The sequence below is a fragment of the Bidens hawaiensis genome, unplaced genomic scaffold (assembly GCF_021521415.1).
Source record: "Bidens hawaiensis isolate Kalapana, Puna unplaced genomic scaffold, B.hawaiensis_p1.1 tig00005523_1, whole genome shotgun sequence".
Lineage (NCBI taxonomy): Eukaryota > Viridiplantae > Streptophyta > Magnoliopsida > Asterales > Asteraceae > Bidens > Bidens hawaiensis.
In genome coordinates this window covers 354,761-378,020 of record NW_027491356.1, presented here as the reverse complement: position 1 = coordinate 378,020, position 23,260 = coordinate 354,761, and the positions used below count along the sequence as shown (strand labels likewise).

General features: G+C 35.4%; 1 protein-coding gene across 1 annotated transcript; it reads left to right on the top strand.

Annotated features, from left to right (window-relative positions):
* Positions 1-16,313: 16,313 nt before the first annotated feature.
* On the top strand, positions 16,314-18,242 carry LOC143630065 (pentatricopeptide repeat-containing protein At3g51320-like). Its single transcript, XM_077099164.1, has one exon. It carries the CDS (start codon positions 16,328-16,330, stop codon positions 17,957-17,959), a length of 1,632 nt encoding a protein of 543 aa, XP_076955279.1. The 5' UTR covers positions 16,314-16,327; the 3' UTR covers positions 17,960-18,242.
* Positions 18,243-23,260: the final 5,018 nt, after the last annotated feature.

Genomic DNA, 23,260 nt, shown 5'->3' with positions numbered 1-23,260 from the left:
CATACATATATATAGGGTATGAGCCTATTCACTGCCATCTCCAGCGAATGGGGCTTCGTATGCCTCTTAAACCACCTCATACACTGACAACACAGCGTATGAGTTCTATTCTAAACGAATGATGTTCATTCACCAACTACGTAGGTGAATAACATCCAAAATGAGCGTATAGTCCTCAGACGCTTTGACTCCAACCAAATGAGCCTATAAACTTTTCATAAATTACATGTTTAGCCCCAATACATTTCAAACTAGACAAATTATGCACAAAGTACAAGACAGATCAAAATACTGTATCAATAATTATGGCATTCACATATCATTGCTAGTATAATTCTTGTTTTTCATTATTTGAAAATTTTAAATGTGCATAAAAGCTCTATTATTTGTTGAATTTCATGTGTTCTTGATTGATTTTTAATTATTTTCACACCAGAAACCGCTAGCAAAAAGACAATGCAAAATTGACAAGTTAGTGATGAAAGAAGAACAAAACAAGAAAACTAGAAAAAGTTACTCTTATCTAAATTCATTGAAATATCTGGTACTATAATCCACAATGTCCCATATGACTTGAATAAGAACATGACAAAATATGGTTTGAAGTGATTGGCATATCTTTTACAACCCAATCAATACTCAAGTCAGTTAGCCATTTAAACAGTATCTCACACGCCCGTAAGGTATGTCATACAACTATAGAATACCAATGGGGTTGTCTTCGTATTTGACAACATATACATATATATTATAGGGTTTGTCTCATGCTTTCGAGTACACTCATATAGGGCAAGCACAAGCATGTCATGTTAATGTCATGACTATGCATGTATCATTCGAAGTTCATAGTATTTTGCTAATGCTTTATTTAAAATAATAATAATTTCTTATAATATAAATTGTGTTGATGTGAGTTTTATCCGGTGATTATAAAAATAGGTTTAAAATGCGAAAATTAGGTCAAAGTATGTAGATATATGATTTTTAGTGTAAAATGACAAATTTTCTTGACACTTTAAAGACTATATGTGACATTTTGAAGGCACAATTCCATTGATATCTATTATACGGGTCCGGACTACAAAAGATTATGTAATGTCTAATTATTTATGATTAATGTAATTTAATGTACTTGATCAACTGATTGGTTAATTAATAATCAACTATAGTTATTTTAGGTGAAAATTTAATTATAATAAATTATTAGATGATAAAGTGGGCTGATTCAATGACTAATTATGGGCTCTAGAAATGATTTGAGTGGGAGCATAATGCATGTCCGGAACTCCAGAAGGGACCTAGCTTGGAAATTATTAGGGTTTACTATAGATAAACCTGGCAAGTGCCTTATTTCCCCCACTCTTGATTAATTAAGGAAAAGAAATAACTAGAGAAAGATAATTTGATCAGGGGCCGAGCAAACATGGACAAGGTTGTCGGGAAACTTCGGTGGCAAATAAAAAAGGCTCACAAGTCACAACGTTGTTGAGGTGGTTTGGCACGATTCTTACAACAACGTACAGCAAAACAACGACTGTGGTAGTGTTTGTTTCTAGCGAGATAAAAGGTGAACAAACACCTTAACTAGGATTTTTGGAGTAGGTAGAACACTACTAGAAAACTGGGGTGTTTCCAACGCCACTTTCCGTCGGAAATGCGTAGGAAACACTGTTTTCCTACATATCTCCGACAGAAAACTACCGTAGCAATATCCCTCGTCAAAAAACTGTTCCTACGCATTTCCGACATAAATTCCTACGCATCCCCAACAAATTTATTCTGTAGGAACTTTCCTACGCATTTCTGACGAGAAGATTGTTTTTTATCTTCAGGCTTCCTACACAGTTCCAACGGAATTTATAAGTGTTAACTACACATTTCTAACGGAAGTATAAGTTTTGTTTTACTTTCTATTTTATATCTTTCTTACGCATTTTCTACAAAGCATTGTTTCTTACCTTTCATCTTTCTTACACATTTCTAACACATTTTTTAGTAATAATCAAAAACTAAAATTTTATTATGCTGTAAAATGGATAATAAAAGTAATTCAAAACATGATTGTGTAAAATTAAAAAACACAATAACATAACTTTAACAACCTGCTTCTATAACACCTAACACAATGAAATAGATTCAAAACTTGTTTTCAATACAAACCACCATTGGTAACATATAAATCCAAAATAATGGGAAAAAAAGCCTAAACTACCACCGATAGACCAAGACCTTCTCGTAAACTTCTTCAAATTGTTTTTCCTCCTTTCTTCATTTTCCTTGCAATCCCTTTCCGTTTAATCCGTTCTTACATTCATTCTTTCAACTTGTTTCTTGATTTCCATTCATTTTCTAGTTTTTCTGTTCAGCTACAACCTTTTGAACCTGAAAATTGTTAAATTATTAGAACTGTAACAAGCAAAAACTATTAGTAAATAAATCAAACCCACAAACATTGGTTTATGTTAGTTAATAAGGGTGTTCATGGTTTGGTTTTTTCGGTTTTAGGCTAGAGCATTGATAACGTTTTTTTTATGATAACTAAACTAAATTGTTGAAACTTAAAAGCAAATCAAACCGTTACTAATGTTTGTGCTTATAAGTCATCTGATTTCCACTACAATATAGTAATGAGCAAATACGTTTCAATCAAACACAAGTATTCCTTTGATAGGATAGTAATGTCATTTAAAGATGACAGGCATAATTACATATGTAAAATACTTTGATTAGAGAAGTAAACATTAAACAATACCTCCTCTTGCAAGCCTATGCACCTAAATATGATGCAGATTTAGAAGATTTAGATGGTTTCATAATTAACACAAAACGAGGATCCAAAGAGCATATCCCGATCATTCAGCTCCTGCTACCTCTTGCCACACTCACCCCCGAATATAGATCATCTAGGTGCTTGTTGACATTTAGCTCGTGCACTGATCGTATCAAATCATTTAAGTAAAGTCAACATACCATATAATTAATTTGCATAAATTTATAGGAAACATAAATACGAACACAAATGCACACATGCATGCCAATGCAAATTTAAAGGCTTTAACAAAATAAGCAAATCAAAGTGTATGCAAAAAGATGCTACAATTCAATTGCTCAAAATTGGCACAGTATGTGAGTGTCATAACAGTTTTAATATTAATTAGCATCCAAAATTTAATAAACCAATAGCACATCAAAAAATTAATTTGTGGTGCTATATTATGAATCTCAGTAACCAGGTTTTGAGAATCTAATATATATTTGTCTTTAAATTGCCACAGAAACTTCTGCATATATGCAGATATAGTAACTTTGCAAAACTAGCTAGAAACATTATTTCTATCTGTTATACCAAAAGTATAACTTCAAAAGGCTAAACTTTAAGATTGATTTATATTACGAATGGGGTACATAACAAGCTCAAACTGCTAATCGTATTCCATACAAGGGAAGTAGGACAAAAGAAAATAGGGGTTTTGAGTAGGTACCGAAAATACCAAAATATTTACAAATTCTTGGTACTAGTAAAGGTACCGAAATATTCGGTTCGGTATCGGTACGTTACCGGGACGGTAACGGTATTGAAGGTAAAAACTTGGGAAATACGGTATCGTACCATACGTACCGGTACCAAAACTCAAAACTTATTCAGTACCGGTACCGGTACCAAATTTGCTCATCCATAGTTTTGAGTACATACTCTCAAGTCCAAAACCAAAAAATGTAAATACAAGAACCTTAAAATAATAATCTATATTAATTTTGAATACACATAGACAATTAACTAAACCCCACAAATCAAAACTTATCACACGTTGCAATTAAAAATATAAAGATCACGAAAAATAATCGCTAGATTTGAGATCCAAACCTGTTTGTGGTGGGTGGCATGGTTTCTAACAAGTGGAGATGGAAGGAATCTGCAGAGATAAACCCTATAAAATTAGCAGTCAAAACCATAAACTAAATCTCAAAACAAAGCAGATTTTGCACATACCCGGAACTTCGGGATGACGACGACGGGCAATGGGGGTGAGCGACGCTTAGGGAGCCCAATTGAGGCTGTAACCACCGCTGGTTCGGCTTTGGAGTCCGATTAAGGCTGTAATTAGGACTTTGAGCAGAGGATAAACCGAATTTCACAGCAGGGGAGAAAGTGTCCAGCGGGAACTTTTGAGGAGATGTGGTTTTATGTGAGTGGGAACTCTTTGAGCGGGAAGTTTTTTTTTTGTTTGAGCAGGAATTTGAGTGAATATGATTATAGAATGAAATGGTTTTATGTGAGCGGGAACTCATTTTTACCCTATTTTGCAACAATAATAATAATGTTTTATACATATATTTAGTAGGGGTGTTCTTCGGGTTTTGGGTTTTTTGAGTCAGGTTCTTCGGGTTTTATAGTTTTAATTTTAGACCCGAAACCCAACCCAAATCTCTCACAGTCAGGTTCGGGTTAATTGGATTCGGGTCTTTTTCTGGTTGGGTTAATCATGTTTTGAGTATATATGAAAAACAAAAAAGTAAAGAAAAGCTACAACGCGAAAACCAAAGCAATATATTATTCTTTACTCGTTATGTAAATAACCAAATTATAAATATACATAACCTCGTAAATCAACATTTTCTTCTATTGCGATTGTTATTAAAAAATATATAAACAATAAATAGTCGATCAGTTATAATATGTGGAATGGAAACAGTGTTCCGTATATGTGTGTATACCTAACAGTAATATCATGTTTTTCAACAAATAGTTTATTCAGGTTTTTCGGGTTGATTCAAAACCTATAAATTAGATTTAAGAACCAACCCGAATTACTTCCGTTCGGGTTCAGGTTGGTCTTTTCTCGGGTTTGGGTTTTTAGGTCGGGTTAGTTTGGGTTCGGGTTTCCTCAGGTTGGGTTTCAGGTAAAGGTGGTAGCCCTAAGTAGGGGCAAAATTACTAAAATAAGGAGCTTATTGTCGTTAACTCCATGAATGAATGTTGCGATAGTCAGCTCCTCTGTTACCTCGTCTATCTGTAAACGTTCTCTGTTAAAACGTACAATGAAAGGTTTGACTGATTCGTTGTCGCAACAAGGTAAATGTAAATTTAGACATGGCGACCGTTATTAAAATCCAATATCCCTAGGACAAATAACAATTTGTTAGGTATCTTGTGGAAATGAGATGGTTGGGTTGTTGTTAGACGCTCTTACTTCTTAGGGGTCACAACGGGAAGTCAAGTGGAAGTAACGAGTCCTGGTGGTGGCATGAGGTTGTCCAGGACATGATAAGCGAGAGACAAAGAAGCTTTAGGGAGCTTATGGAGTGCACAAACAAGGAGGAGCGAGTTAGATTGATGGAGACTTACAAAAAGGCCAAAGGATAAGGGAATAGGACAATGCGAGAAACAAAGAACACAACCTATAAATAGACGTATGAGCATCTAGAAGCAAATGAGGGGGAACATGATATTTTTAAGATTCCCAAAGTTAGGGAGCGTAGAACCGAGTTCATATACTTAGGATCGTTTGACCAGAGCGATGGGTATATAGATAGTGACTTATACCATCGCATCAAAGCAGTATGGTGTAGATGGAAAGCAGCCACAAGGTTATTGAGTGATTAAATGTTCCCTGCTGAATTAAAGGGGAAATTTTATAGTGTTGCAATTAGACATGCGATGTTATATATAACAAATTGTTGGACATCAAGCAGATTGATGCGCGTAGGATTGAGATAACATAGACGAGGATGCTAAGGTGGATATGTGGGCATACGAGATTGGACAAAATAAGAAACAAGGTTTTTTGGGAATACTATGTGTGGCTAGCATATCTGATAAGATAAGGGAGAGTAGATTGAGATGATTTAGGAATATAAAAAGAAGAAAAATGACGGTTCCCGTTAGATAAGTGGAAATCATCACCATAGAAGGGAAGATGGGTAGAGACATACCCAAGTTAACTTGCGATGAGAGGATTAGACGTGATTTAATAGATTTGCACCTCTCCAAGAATATAATCAAGGATATGACTTCTTAGAGACGTTTGATTAATGTTAGGAATCTTTAAGGGGAATGGTTAGCGCAAACTTTAACCTTTTCTTTTAACCTATTACTTTACATGATTTTTGTTTTACATATATTAACATTTTTTTTGGATTACTAATATTAAACAATAAACATGTCTCTCATAATAATCATAAAGGTTCATTATGAGTAATATAATTAGAATTTCATATTATTATTATTATTGTTATTATTATTATGCTAATAATAAACGTTATAAGGATTTGTTTTAATCGGTTAACAAACAAGAAAAAAATATTTTGTAATAAATGGAGAAACATATTTTATTAGAAATGTGTAGGAATTTTCGATAAAATTCTTATGGAATTGCTATTTATTAATAAAACTGTCATTTATATTAATTATAAAGAATATTTTACTTATTTAATAACCAAAAAGAACATATCCATAGGAAATGTGTCAGAATTTTCAACGTAATTCCAACGGAACTGCAAATATAAAGATTTTTATAATTGTTTAAGGGGCAACTTTATAGAATAGTAACCAGCTTTCAAAAGTGTATTAATTACGTCACTCAACTTTAAAAAGTGTTCTAATTAGGTCACTTAACTTTCATGTTTGATTAAATTAAATATCTTAACATGTTTTTTTAGACTTTTTCTTTTTCGTTTCACATAGGAAATCTTTTTATCTTTTTTTTGAAGTTGACGTTGAGTGGCGACGTGAATTTTATTTTTTATTTTTAAATTTTAATATAATTAACGCTTTTTAAATATTTTTAAATGTAACTACATATATTGCAAATTCCGACCCCCACATCTTATCCTTCATTTCTTTCTTGATGCACAAAAAAATCGATGAGACTTGATTTAAAGATTTAGTGACCCGATTTGGGAAAAATATGCATCAGTAACCTAATTGAAACACTTTTGAAAGTTGGTTACTATTCTATGAGATTTTTCCATTGTTTAATAAACAAAAAACAAATCCATAGGAAATGTGTCGGAAATACCTACGAAATTCCGATGGAACCGTAAATGGTTACCTATAAAAAATGCCGCTGATAATAATTATAAAGATTTTTTGTAAGTTCCGTAGGAAATGTGTAGGAATTTTCGATAAACTTCTAACGGAACTATAAATGGGATTTTATAAAAATTAAATGGATATTTATAAAAATGTTATTTAATAAGATCTATATGAAATGTGTAGGAATGTAACAAAACATCTTTTCTGTCGGAAACTTCCTATGCATTTCCCATGCCTATTTTTCTGTCGATAAGTTGTAGCAACTTTGTAGGAAAATTTTGGGGGTTTTTTTCATAGGAATTTTGTTAGAAATATGTCGGAAACTGTGTTCGTAGGAAATCCGTAGGACGTTTTCGTAGGAAAAATGACTCTTTTCTAGCAATGGAAGAGCTTTATATGGTTGAATATCGAGCTGATCATCATAAGGCAGGCGTGAACAAAGGCTAATTGCCAATGGTGTTCAAGTGGCCAGTGGCGGTAGTTTAGGTGGTTTTAGTTCCCAAAAAAATGCGTTGAAAGCTTTTGATCGTTTAACACCATCAAGGTTGACTTCCACGAACCCTATTTAAATGTTTTTGGGGCTGTTGCGTACTCAAATTATTAAATTAACACGACAAAGAGAGAATCAATTGAGAAGTGATTACTGTGATTCGATTCATTGAGAAATCAAACGATAACAAAGAAGGAGATGGGAAACAAGTTCTAGAAGGAGAGATGAGAAGACCACAACCAACTTCTAACAATATTCATTCATGCCCTATTCTCCAAACTCTTGTGCATTATATTCACGAACAGACGTGCTTTCGTAATGGGCTGCTAAGTTTGGCCCATGAGGAACTAATATGGTTCATAACAGGGGCTGAACACATAAATTATGATAACTATGCGCTATGTGTATGGTAGAACGATATGTGAAGCATGACATGCAAGCCGATAGGATTTTATGTAATTATATCTATGAATGTGATGATGGGTTTTTTGGTCAAGGATAAACGACAGTGGTTGGGAAGCAATGCAACCATGGTTCTTATGGCTCTTATGCGCATGTGGGGGATATCATGTTATTGGGAATTGGTATGATGTTGGGATTATGAATACGGGTGTACATGTTGTAGTTATTAGGCTGAGGGGTGTGGGGCTTCAACGGGGGCGCTAGAGCCCCTCCGCTCGCGCCCCCAGGCGCTAACACCACACCACCGGGGCGCTAACGGGGGCGCTAACGGGGCGCTAACGCGAAAAACAATGCAGGCGTGAGCTGGTTAGCGGGAGAAGAGAGAGAGGAGCACACCTTTTGAGGTATTTTGGACCGTTGGGAGCCGAAAAAAACAAAAAAAAAATTTTTCTATATAGGTTAACGGAAAAGAGCCGTTGAGCTCATATTAAATTAAAAAAAAATATTTTCTTAAACTATAAATATATATCTTTATAAAATATACTTCATTTCACAATTATACACCTTTTCTCCTAAAATCCTCTCAAAACTAACACAAAAAAATGTCGTTGTTTGAATATATTTATAAAAAAATAAAAAATAAAAATTTCGCTGGAGCCCCTGCTGGAGCCCCTCCACACCAGGGGCCAGGGCTCCAACGGGGGCTCCAACAACCCCCTTATCCAGTTTCTCTCTCTGCCACACGTCATAATATTATTGGCTGGAGCCCCACTAAAGCCTCCATTAAAGCCCCCCACACCCCTCAGCCTTAAAATGTTTTATGTGATGTTGGGATTATGACGGCGGGTATAGCACCCCTTTAGTCAAACATGTACACACGAGTAAACTCCAAACGGGTATAGCACCCCTGTCCATGGGTGTAACTGTTGTAGTTATTAAATGTACACGTGTGTAAATTTCTATAAGCAGGTACGTTGTTAAAATTATATATCAACGATTTGGGATTATTAAAACTACTTGAAACCGGTATGTCAAAACTGTTTTTAAACCCAAGATTTTCTGACCGTTATCCCGATTGATGGCTTGGGCCAAAGCATGTCTGCGGTCGAGTATAGGGCCATTCTTAAGTACCGTTTGATGGTCCCAATGTACCCCGAAGACGAAACATGTCCGATCTGCCGTAAGGCCTGCCTGGATAAATTCGGAGAGCATGCGGTTCATTGCAAGGAGATGCCTGGGTTCAAATACCGACATGATTGGGTGCGGGACGTTCTTTGGGACATCTTAAGGCGAGCTGGGATATCAGCTAAAAAGGAAGCCCCCGTAAACTTCCTTACAGACCCCACGGAAGGGAGATCCACTCTACGACCGGCAGATTTGCTCGTCTTTGGTTGGGCCGGGGGAAAACACGCTTGTGTTGACCTCACAGGGGTATCTCCCTTAGCTGGTTTGAGGGATAATGGGTTTGTAGCTGGGCAAGCAATAAAAAGGGCTGAAACGAAGAAGGTGGAGAAACATGCTAAAGCCTGCGAAGAGAACCAACATGTTTTTGTCCCTCTGGCTTTTGATACATTTGGCTCCTTGGCACCGGAAGCTATCCGTTTTCTAACCAGGGTCCAAAAGGTTGTGCATAGCAATGTGTCGACTCCAAAGGGGCAGGGGTATGTCTTTAGCAGGTTAGGGTTTGCAATTCAGAAAGGGGTGGCGGCGCAGCTTGTTGCCCGCCTACCTGCTATATTGATGTAATATCTATGTTTCATCAGTAGAAATAAAAGGTAAAATAAAAAAAAAAAAAAAAAAAAAAAAAAAAAAAAACCTAGGATTAAAAAGAAGTCACAGAATAACAAAAAAAATAAACATGTAGCAAAACAACAGAATGCATTGGTTTGTTGTTTGTAAAGATTTTTTTTATAATTTAATTCAAATTTAACATGTATAAGGACTTTATCATGTAAAAAATTATTATAAAATCTTTGTGAGAAAATACAAAAGACAAGTTATTTATTTATTTTTTTTATTATATTACCTTTTAATTAATATTGTTATGACTCCAATATTAGCGAATGTTATTTTTAAAAGATTGAGTTTTGTAATTCAAAAAGAGGTAGCGGTGCAGCTTGTTGCTTGTTTACCTTTTGTTTCAAGGTAATCGCTACCTTGTTTATTACAATAAAAAAATATAAAAGTTGTTCTACCATAACCCTCCATACGCATATCTAGCACATACAGATTACGGAGGTTGTTTTACATTTTTCGTTTTTTAATATTTATTTTTTGGATTTTAATTTTCTTTATTGTAAGAAAGTTATTAATATACTTAGGGTTTTATGATTAAAGGGCTTAACAAATAAATGATATGTTATAACCCGTTTAAAAGCTATCTGAATTTGATGACCCATGACCCGCTCATTTTCTTTTACTATAAAATTGTTTCTTAATTATGAATAATATTTTTTTTAAATCTGATATCAAACTTTAGTATGTCGCTATTTTATATGATTTTCATATCAAATATTTGGTAAGATTAATTTGTAATTTAATTTATCTTCTGTATTACGAGGGTTGTTTTACATTATTTGTTTAAATATTTATATATTTTTTGAATTATAATTTTATTTATTGTAAGGAAGTTAATAATATACTTAGGATTTGATAATAAAAGAGTTTCACAAATAAATGAGATGTTATAACCAGATTTAAAAGTTATCTGGGTTTGGTGAGACCCGAGATCCGCTTATTTTTTAGTATAAAGTTGTTCTTAATTATAAATAATATCTTTTTTAAAAAAAAAATCATATATTAATTTTTAGTATATCCTTTTTTTATAGGATTTTCACATCAAATAACCCGTTTAGGAGTTATCTGGGTTTGGTGAGACCCATACCCATAAATTCGAGTCAAATGCATGAGAAACATTCATTTACAAATAAAACAATCTAGTGGCTTGAGAAAATTTAAGGAGTAACCAAAGAGCTTTTAAAGGTTTCATTTATATTATTATAGATAGATTTAACAAGATTGTTATACTAATTTCATAATAGAAATCTATTAGATGAGTCACTTAATCAGTTTATTGTACTTATTATAATAAATAAAAGTATTTATATTTATATAAATAATAGCTTCTTTAGTAATTTCCAAGTCTATTCCCTTTCGTTAAATAAAACTAATGCCGCGACTCATTTATAAAACAATTAACTTCAGTTTACGCTAGAATTCATTAAACACTACTCAATTAAACTTTTATCAAGTCGATCTAGCATAGCTCACGAGTGGGCGAGTGGATTGTTTGTTTATACCTCTTACGTCTGTCGAACGATAATAATATTAATTTATAGTATATAAGAAAAAAGTAATTAACCAAAAAAAACTATTTTGTATGATATTGATCATCTTTCAATTTTTGTATATATTTTTCCAAGAAGGCCAAATATAACGACTTTTTATAGTTGTAGGTTTATACAAAATGTCTATGTTGGTTTTTACACTTTCATGTATCTTCATTTCACCCTCCTTCACTCTCCTTTCTCTAAATATACCCAGCAACATGAAAAGAAGAAAACCATATCACCATTTCCTCTGTTAATTCGTCACACTTTCGGCTCTTCACTTCCTCAGCCTCCACAGAAAACCGGCAAATAGGACAAGTTTTATGGAAAAAATCAAACCACTTCTCCACACATGCCTTATGAAACTCATGCCCGCAAGCAAGAACACGTGTTTCTTCATCTTTAGCCTTGTCAAAGCTCAATAAACACACACAACATGACTTATCCTCCTCAGAATCGTACTCATTTGCACTTGTGACTCGTAGACTGAAATACGGACATATCAAAGAGAACAATCTGCAAATCATCATGAGTTGTCACACTGGATTAATGGAAGATTTAGGTTGATATTATATTGGTGTGAGATAGTAAGGAGTCAATTTGTTGGTCACAAATTTTGCGTGGTTTTGAAGGGTGTTTGATTGTGAGTTTTCAACACATGAGAAGTTGCACCTACAAAGAAGTGTTACTTGTCACCACATTCTTTGTATTTCTAACATTATTAAAATCTTATTTAATTCAGATTACGAAAGCTTTTCCAATGTAATAGGGAAGAAAAATATCATAAAGTTAATTAGTGAAAACACCACGCACAGGTATACAAATAATTCGATACAATAAAGTCCAAATTTTACTTACATATATGACTTTTTTGAAGCACATATGTAGTATAAGATCTATATGTATCAAACTTAATGTATACGGGTTGTCTCATTGTGTATATGCATAATTACACTTATTATAGTTTAAGGCCATATTTTCTAGTAATTTATTTTCAAAACTTACTGGTTTGGTATATTAAAGCATGTCAGAGTGTGTTTTACCCGACTCTTAAGCTAGGGCTGTAAATGAGCCAATCCGGCTTGGCCATACTAACTTTTTCATGCCTATTCTGAGTACGTAAAAATTCAAACTGAGTCACGAACTTTTTAAATGACCTACATTAAAAACATGTCATGAAGAAATGAAGAGAAAGCATGATAAAAATAATAGGCAAATTGGAAATACATAATTTCATTTTTAAAAATCACTACCAATGGTCCCACCTTTCAATTATTTTTCTCACAGTGGTCCTTCGCTAAAAAATACTTAGCGTCGTTAAGTTTTTTCCTAGGTTCAAATAAATGTTTTAGGGCTTTTGATCGGAAGAAGGATACGAGTCGACCGATGTTAAACTTATCTCGAAATGGTGATCCAGACGACGAAAAAATGTTTCAATTCGGGTGCTTGAATTTCCAATTAACAAAAATCAAGTCATTTGAATCACAGTTTCGAGATAAGTTTTACATTAGTCAACTCGTATCGTTCTTCCGATCAAATGCCCTAAAACACCGGTTTGAAACTAGAGAAAAAATAACGCCGTTAAATATTTTTTAACGGAGGACCATTAACACAAAAGTAGTTGAAAGGTGGGACCGTTGCTAGTGATTTTTAAATGTGGGATTATTATCGGCCAATACACAAAAGGTGAGATTATTTATTTCCAATTTTCCAAAATAATAATATGGTCATGTTGTATTTCAGATTCAAAGAGTGACGTCTTAACAAATCTTATCTTAACAAGGTCAAAATCAAGCAATTAATTTTATTTTTGTTTCATTATTTCTATGTACGACGAAGGAGTTTCGGTGGTGGGGCGTAAAGGTTATGAGCATCACATTCTTATTACGATCCGGATCCGGGTACATAGACGGTCCGGTTAACTTTCTTTGAACCGTCCTTATTTGAAATGCTCCGATTGGTTGAATCGAACCAGCATGATCAGACGAAATTTCTTTTGCCGTAGGAGAATCGAACTCGAGACATTCATTTAACCCATGTGTTATCCGCCACACCACTTATTTAGTTTTATTATGGTTCGCTCCTATTTTATAAGAGGTTCAATTTTATAAGGGACTCCAGTTTTTCTATATACTGTTACACTATAATTTTGACACTCGGAGGTTTCGTGAATCCTCTCCGGACAACATAGGTTCGCCCCTGGAAATGAGGCTCCATTGAATGGGCTGTTTGGACGAAAAAGAGGGGAGGAGCGACGAAGGAGATGTGGTTAGATTCCATATATACAAGTAAAATCAAGTATCGATTTATTTTAGGTTTATTGGATTTTAATAATCCCTATTGAGTGGTATTGGCCGATATAATCCCTATTTATTTTATCTCCGCCAGCGGTCCCAAATTTAAAAAAGTTGGCTCCAAATGGTACTCCGTTAAAAAGGACTTAACGTCGTTATACTTTTTTCTGAATTTCAAGCTAATGTTTTAGGGATTTTGGTCAGAACAAGAATACGAGTCGATGAATATAAAACTTACTTTGAAACGGTGCTCCAAAATGACGAAACAATGCTTCAATCCGGGTATTTGAACTTACAATTAACAAAAATCAAGCCGTTTGGATCAATGTTTCGAGCTAAGTTTTACATCAATCGGCTCGTACCCTCCTTCCGATCAAAAACCCTAAAACATTTGTTTGAAATTCGGAAAATAGTCTAGCGTCATCAAGTCATTTTTAGGGGGGGGGGGGCATTGAAGGCTAATTTTTTTAAATTTGGGACCGTTAGTAGCTATAAAATGAACAGAGATTATTATCGGCCAATGCCATTAAATAAGGATTATTAAAATCCAATAAACATTTATTTTATAATAAATATGCATAGATTTAAAATTTTCGTGAAACCTGGTTGTGTCTTAGTTTTTATGGATCGAAAGTAGTTGTTAATGACTAGATTACTTGGTAGTGGCTTTTGTCTTTAAGTGGGAGGTCTGAAATTAGTTTTTTTTTTTTTTTAAATGTTTAAGCTTGTCTCCTACTATTTACAATAAACCGCCATTGCCAGGGATTGAACCCTGGACCTCTCACCCAAAAGCCTAAGCCTTTACCATCCCACCAAAGTGGAGATGGCGTCTGAAATTAGTTGGAGTCATATTCGAAAGGACTTGTAAAAATATTGTAATAAGAGATTTCTAAAGGCTAAGGCCACGAACGTTAGCATATTGGTTAGTCGGTTGCCTCCATGGACGTGTCTCTTCACTACGAACATCTTCCTTTCTTGCATCTACTGTCTATGGGCGCTCATCATCACGTACAAACGTTATTCAAACTTCTCCACCCATACACACTCATCCACTGGTGATGCTCTAAACAATTAGGAGAGGAGCGATCTCTCTCTCATATTTTCATATCTCATTTCTTATTCTTAAGCTACATCAACCTAGATTATCTTTTTTTTCTTTTTTATTATTTTTAACAACTGATTTTTTAAATTTATATCATTTTTACCTCTTGTTGGGCTTGAACCCTAACATTGTTACCACCACACCTAGGGATGGCAATGAAACCCGAACCCGATAGAAAAACCCGAAACGACATAAATGGGACGGGTAATACCCGACCCGTTAGGGTTTGGGACGGGTTTGGGAATAGTTTTGAAATTTTTCGCGGGTTTGGGACGGGTTTGGGATTTCTAATATACCCGATTACCTGACCTGATACCCGATAACATACCCGATTATATACCCGATGTGCCCGATATAGCTTATTATATTATACATATACTATATTCCAAATATATTATTTGTTGAAACTTGTTTATATCAATTATTTGAGATATTTTACCTTTATGGTAACCATCTTTGTAATCGATTAGTTATATTTTGTCAAAACCCCGGTAGAAACCCGACGGGTTTTGAGCCGGGTTATACCCGACGAGTATTTGTCAAAACCCGATAGGAAACCCGAAACCCGACGGGTAATTACCCGATTAAAACCCGACAGGTTTGGGACGGGTTTGGGATGGACTTTTATAACCGGGTATGGGTTTGAAAATACCTAAATCTGACCCAAACCTGACCCATTGCCATCCCTAACCACACCACAAAAAGGAGGGGCTCAACTTACATTATATAGACAATATTGAAAATTTAAAAATCCTTTTTATTATAATGTTTTCATTAATTATTTTAATTCTTGTTACAAACCTAATGATAAACAAAAGGGATGTGATCCTCCTACACCACTCTCATATGTCTATACGGCTCGTATAGGCCTATACGGCCGTATAGGCTACGCATTACTAACATGGGACAAAAAAACGGTTTTTTTCAACCTATACGAGCCGTATAGGTATTAAATGGCTCGTATTGCTATCTAACACACCATAAAACCAATATGGTCGTATAGGGCTATACGACCGTATAGAAAACTTTTGCTGAAAATGTTTATCAGTATGTTTTGGCCAAATATTTTTCTTGTTTGCTTAATCATTAATGGGTTATTGTGTAGACTATTATAAAATGTAACATAATATAATTTTAAACGAATGTTTTCGGTGTACAACTACAAATTATTTAGCCGAGTATATTATGTAAATGCTAATAGACAATTTATTCTATTTTAAAATATTGTATTTAGCCAATTATTTTATGTACTTATAATACATTAAAATGTAAGATATTGACGTATTAATATTTAAAATTGTGTCCAAAAAATTGTCTATACGGCCTGTATAGGCCTATACGGCCATATTAACTTATTAATATTTAAAATTTTCAAAAAATTGTCTATACAACCGTATAGCTCTATACGCCCCGTAAAAGGCTATACTAGACACTACAAACAATGAATGATAAGATCCGACACAAACTGACATGATTCAAGTACTATACGACCGTATAGTTCAATACGAGCCGTATTGAAAAAAAATTGGTGGACAAAGATCCTTCGTGGTGTTGGAGGATAGTATGCCTAAACAAAAAAGAAATTGACTCGTTACAAAACCTAGAAGAACAATAAGCGATGGCAGCAACAAAGAATATCAAATTAGCTTTCATTAAACCCTGATCTGGAAATGAATGGCAGCAGCGTTCATGCGAGAGCTCATTCGCAGCTACGGAAGAACTCAAGGCTTTCTCATAAGAACCCACTTCAATTCTTCTGAATCAGCACCTGAATACTCTTTCAAAGATCGAATCATAAATCTCATACACAGATGCCAAAACCCGACCCGACTCTTCCAGATCCAAACCCACCTCATAACTTCAGGATTCATCCAAAACCCATCAATTGCAGGCCGGGTTTTGAAGCTTTCGTTGGATTTTTGCGACATTGATTACACACTGCTTCTTTTCAGATGTATTGATTACCCAGATACGTTCTGTGTAAATACTGTAATCAAAGGTTACGCTTGTTGCTCTTTGCCTAATAAAGCTGTGAGCTTTTACTTTGAAATGCTTCAACAAGACGGTGTGCTGTTTAAACCCAATAGTTTTACGTTTCCGCCTTTAATTAGCTCGTGTATGAAAACTAGGGATTTGAAATTAGGCCAGGAGTGTCATGGGCAGGCTGTGAAGGTGGGTGTTGATAGAGTTTTGCATGTGGAGAATGCTTTGATTCATTTGTATGCTGGGTGTGGGTTGGCTGATGTCGCCTGGAAGGTGTTCGATGAAATGTCTGTGAGAGATTTGGTGTCGTGGAACTCTATCGTGGACGGGTATGTGAAAGTCGGTGATATGGGGTGTGCTCATAAGCTGTTTGATGAAATGCCAGAGAGAAATGTGGTGTCTTGGAATGCTATGATGAAGGGCTATTTGGATGTTAAGAATCCTGGGCTCGTGTTGAAGTTGTTTAGGAATATGGTTTTGATGGGTGTCAGGTGGAATGACACGACGGTTGTGAGTGTGGTTACCGCTTGTGGCAGGTCGTGTAGGTTGAAAGAGGGAAGATCGGTTCATGGTTCTTTGATCCGAATGTCGGTGAATGTAAGTTTAATTATTGGCACGGCTCTAATTGATATGTACAGTAAATGTGGTTTACCGGATGTTGCTGAGGTTATCTTCAATAATATGTTAATCAAGAATTTGGTTTGTTGGAATGCAATGATTTCAGGGAAGTCAATTTACGGAAATCCAAAACACGGGCTTCGGTTGTTTAACCGAATGGTGGAGTTAGGTGAGTTAACTCCAGATGAAGCGACTTATGTCGGAGTGTTATGTGCTTGTGCACGATTAGGCTTGTTGCCAGAAGCTAAAAACCATTTTCTTGAAATGACAACTGTTTTCAATGTGAAACCAAATTTTGCACATTATTGGTGCATGGCTAATCTTTATGCTAGCCAAGGTTTGGTCAATGATGCGGTTGACTTTTTGAAGAGTATGCCAGTTGACATTAATATGTCACCTCAATTGTCAACATGGGCTGGTTTGTTGGGGTCGTGCCGGTTTAAAGGTGATATGAATGTAGGAGAACAAATTGCAGAAGCTTTGGTTGATGATGACCCGTTGAATGATTCGTATCATGTGTTGCTTATTATAATCTATGCGGTAGCGGGGCGGTGGGAAGATGTAGCTAGGATGAAGTGTTTGATGATGGAGAGAGGGTTTAGGGTTCCGGGTTTTAGTCTTGTAGAGTTGACTCAAATAGTTAGTAGTCTTGAAGTTGGAGATAATTTGGAAGTTAGCATATCTAGGCTTTATGAGCATGGATGATATAACAGTTTGATTCGGTTAATTTGATCCTTGTTGTTGTCATGGTTCAGCATGGATGCACCAGTTGATGAAAACGGTTCAAGCTTTGTTGAATCATGCTAGTTTTGGTCCACCTTGGATTGTGCATTAAGGGGATGTGACAAAGATGGTTGCATGAAGGTTTGAATGTTTTTGCAATCTCTTTTTTAGGTGTTAGTTTATACATATGCTTCAATTGACAATAGCTATTTTTGAAATATGAAGTTGATTTGAATCCCATTTGAGGTGATATTGAACTGTGTTATGTAGAGTAATTCTAGCTATTTTCGCCCGTACTGCTTAATGTTGATAATAATGATAATGAAGTCTCATGTTGAAGAGTATGCCAGTTGACAATAGCTATTTTTGAAATATGAAGTTGATTTGAATCCCATTTGGGGTGATATTGAACTGTGTTATGTAGAGTAACTCTAGCTATTTTTCACCTGCACTGCTTAATGTCGATAATAATGATAATGAATTCTCATTATTTGATTCAATGAGTCTCCATTTTATTTACTGATGTTTGACTTTACATGATTGTGCACATATTTCACTGGCTTGAGCATTATGTTTGGTGAAATCATACTTAGTAAATTGTGTATTTATTCTCATGCTGGATTCACCCCCCTTTATATTGTTATTGCTTTCACAGTTATGATAAATATATTAGTCATTTATTTATATAAAAAGGACAGAACTGTGTTTGCAGCTCTACGCAGCCATTTTTTGCCCGTACTTTTAAAATGGCATGTTTCAACCCAAGTTTGTTTTGACCTGTTACCCAACCCGTTTTACTAGCTTATCTTGTTGCCTGTTATTAATTTTTTATCCTCAGAAATTATGTGCTCATGGACACTGAAGTAGTTTACCCAGACCACATAATCCCCTTCATAACAAAGACAAGTTGTCTTCAGTATATTATTGTGATTCATATTTTACTATTATTTCTTTGGGAACATGGTGCATTTTTTTCTCTAGCGGGCAAACGAGTAAAATCAAAATGCTAGCTTAAAAGGAGATATGTTTTAGTTGAAACTGACTGAAACCAGCAACATGATCCAACTCAACAGTTGCTGGTAGCTTGTGCACAAAAAGAGCACCAGCTCATCAACTAAATTCCAATTTTCATTTGGAATTTATTTTTTAGGGTCGGGGCTAAACTAGAGGTGTACATAACCGGTTTTTTCCCAAACCGGTTCGGTTTCTATACCGGACTGGTTCCGTCAAGCTTTTTTCAAAGCCGGTTTGGGAAGCGGTTTCAGTGATCATGAACCCAGACTGGTCCTAACTGGTTAGGGTCAGGCCTAAACCGGTTCAGTTTTAAACCTTAGTGGACTGCAGCAGTGGGCTTACTGGGCCTGCAGTGCAGTGGGCTTCGGGACTCTAAAGTGAACAGGGCTGCTGCCTGCTGTATGCCTGTCCAATTGCTGAACTTGTGCAGATTGCATAAACAGAAGTTAAGAACCAAAAAAATAAAAAATTAAATTTCAGAAACAGAACCAAAAAATAGGAAAAAGAAAAACTAAAACTAAAAATGCTTGTTTTCATTCATTTAACGATTACCGACATTTGTTACTCAACACTAACGCTTGCATAATAAAACCATAAATCTTCGTTACTCGACATTCGTTTTGCTTTGCCCAAACTAAAACTCCAACGTTATTTTGTATTTCTAAATCTTTTATTCGTTGGCTCGACAATCATTTTGCTTAAGCTTCAATCTTCACATCCTGAACCAGAGCTATTTCTTAGGTACTCATCATATGCGGCTTCATTTCCGGTCAGTCTGGCTTCCACCTCGTCCTCATATATTTCACCTTCGTATTCAAGTGAAGAAAACCTTTTTCGTTCCAAAGCATCCAAGCAATCCTTCAAGCAAATTGCCATCTCAACCGATGCGGGAGCGAGTCTTGTTCGGGAGCGCGTCTTGTTCTTAGTAAAGATATAACCCTACCACCAAAAGAAAGGCAGACTCCGAAGCTATAGTAGAAGCTTGTACGATTAATAAATCTCGAGCCATAGCGGATAGAATTGGAAATTGATCTTCCTTTTCTTTCCACCAATGCAACACATTAAAAGTTTTAAAACTTTGTGAACCTATACCGGTCAAAAAGTCTATTCCGGCATACCCTCTCGAGTTCGCTATATCGAGTGTTTTCTCATTGCCTTTTCATTAGCCAAAGTATTAAACAAGTTTAATAATGGATCGGAGTTACTTGAACTTCACGCTGAACCTCCCATTGATTCATGAATGGATGATGTTGCACAATATTTTGCTTGATAAACATAAAAAAAACTTGATAAATCTTTGTTAAATTTTCTTTTGCATTTTTTTAATATAAAACGGGTCGGCGTCGTCGTGTAAATCCAAATCGTAACCAATTCTTTCAAGTAAAGCTTCCACCTCGTCTAAATTTATAGTTGGGTTCAAATGCATCGGCACAACTAATAACCGGGGCATAAATTTGAAATATTTTGAAAGTTTTTCTTTAATCGGTGGTATTGTATTGAAAAATGGTTTACCTCTAAATGAAAACTCGTTTAATTTGTCACAAATTAGAAAAGTTGGCTAAGTATTAAAGGATTCATGAAATATTAAACTCTTGATACAATAATTGTAACAGTTTTGAAAACAACCATGTCGGTTATTTGTTCAATGATAGCCCAACTCATTGGAGAGAATTCCTTAAACAACAAGGATGACGGCTCACAAGCACACCATGATATTTGATAAATTTTCTTTTCGCTTAATTGCTTTCGCAAGCATTGTACATGTCGAAATCATTTTGTAGGTACGTCCTAAGCAAATGGAATCCGCTTCGTTACAATATTGTGATATATACTAAACGTATTGTTTGAGCTAAAAATGCCACGTAACATTTGTTTAAGGTTATCTCTAAATTTTTCAATTATGTTAACCATCTTGTACCGGCAAATATATGATGTGCGCAGCACATCGACTATTGAAAATTTACCGTTACAAATCAGTTTGTATTTACATTGAAGTTGTCGTATAACACGCATATTATTCTATGCGTTATCAAAGAAATTGAAAGTATTTTTTTTTCCAACTTAAACATTTTAATCACTTTGTCGATTACACAAAATAAATTTTCACCGGTGTGAGGATAATCAAACAATTCAAACATAATCGTACCTTTCATCATCAGCCATATTTTTCTACCCAATGAGCGGTGACATAAATGTACGACTTAGGTGAACCGTGTGGAGCCGACCAAGTGTCACTAGTCAAGTTTCACCGATTTGTAAGTTTGGAAAACATAAAATTGTTTCTTTTTTAGCACTTTGCCACAATTTTAAACAATCTCTTCTAAGGATAGCACGACTTAAGTGTTGATAACGCGATTGAAGAGTTGTTTGAATGAGCCGGGTCAAACAATCGTTGTCAAAGTGATTGAATGGCAAACCTTCTTGGACCATGAAAAGCGCTATTTGGTCCCGACATGTTTCCATGTTAAAAGCCCATAAGGCTCCATCCTTTGCCACTGAAGCTTGACCTTCACCCGGTTGATTTTTTAACGCCTTGCAATACCTCTTTTCAACGTGGTGTCTTAAAGTTGAGTTTATGTCATGTTTAAAAGCTTACCACAAAACTTGCATCGCGCCTTCATCAGAGGACCGCTTGCCATTTGACACAGGTCAAAATCACACCATATTTCCGGGTTCCTATTGGTAGGATGAATTTGAACAACTACGTCGGTTGCACCACAACCAACCGAGGATTGAGTTGGAGCACTTGAAGAAGCCATTTAAATGTTTGAGATTAACCAAGTAAAGAGTCTGCTTTGATATTTAAGCGAGTGAAGAGTGTTGTGAATCAACCAAAACGACGAACACATATTAATACTAGTGTTCGGGGATTCAAACATCAAAAAACGGTCAATTTTGACCTCCAACGGTCAAAAAAACGGTAGCATTACCGTTACCTACATGCTGGTCAATAGAGGTGCACAAATCGGGGTTTTCAAATACCCAGGTTCGGGTATGGAACCAGGTTCGGGTATGACCGGGTATTAGAAAATCGGGTATTGGCAATAACCGGGTCGGGTTTGGGTCCGGGTATTGTCTCTAAAAACCATACCCTATGCATCGGGTTCGGGTCGGGTATAGAACCGAGTATTCTAAAACCGGGTATTTCAATACCCTATTTCCGGGTATTGAATAAACCTTATTTTCAGGGTTTTTTCGGGCTTTTTTCCGGGTATTTTTCGGGTATAGATTGGATTTTTTAAGAGGTTGCACTTTTTAGGGGTATTTTCGGGTATTTTTTAGGTATTTTCGGGTAATTTCAGATATAAATCGGGTATTTTAAAAACCCGGTTTCGGGTATTGGAGAAACCCGGTTCCGGGTATGGAACCGGTTTCTATTTTCGGGTATTGCCAGGTATAAATCGGGTCCGGTTCCGGGTACGGGTTTTGGTACTGAAATACATACCCTATCCGTACCCAACGGGTAGGGTCGGGTACGGGTTCGGGTATCAAAAACCCGGGTATTAAAAAACCGGTTCCGGGTATTTTTTTCGGGTCTGGTTCCGGGGTTCGGGTTTTTTGTGCACCTCTACTGGTCAACACTTTGATGCATGCATGAACTGGTTTCAATCCAGTTTTGCTCCAGTTTTAATAGAACCGGTTTCGCTCTGGTTTTTCAACCTTGAATGCTTGTTTCTAAATGTTTCTCTCGTTTTCTTTAATTTTTCATCACGGAGTTTTGCAATCTTTGCAACCTCTATAGACTTCATTTTGATGTCTCTCTTCAAGTTCCTTCAACAAGAAAAAAAACAATGTGTTAATTTATCCAATTCAATCTGGAGAACAAAAGGAGCATTAATCTTTGAATCACATTTATTTGATTTTATATAAAACAAAACCCATATGTAATAACATGAAAAGATTATAGAGAAATTGAATAAATTTAACTGAGTTCGGTTTTTTTATTTTGTTCAACTATTAGTGTATTCCCCTTACTAGTAGAACCTACTATCACAAGGACGACAAGCATGATGAGACATGTTCCTTTCAAGTTGAAACATTCTTTTGTTGTTGCTTCTCTTTTTGTTTTTGTTTAACTAATGATATCTTGCCTTGTTAGTAGTAGTCATGTTTTCATAAGGACTTAGAGATCTGTTGAGACAGGTAAGTTTCGATTGTTCAAACAAACGAACATGTAATCTTGGAAAATATATCTTACATTTTTTATGTTTTTATCGAGTTATTGGAATCATTCGGCTTTTAATACCAGTAGTGTGTGTGTCTCATGAT

Bases quoted from the DNA above. Each gene is read 5' to 3' on its own strand.
- LOC143630065 (XM_077099164.1), top strand. From the start codon at position 16,328: ATGGCAGCAGCGTTCATGCGAGAGCTCATTCGCAGCTACGGAAGAACT.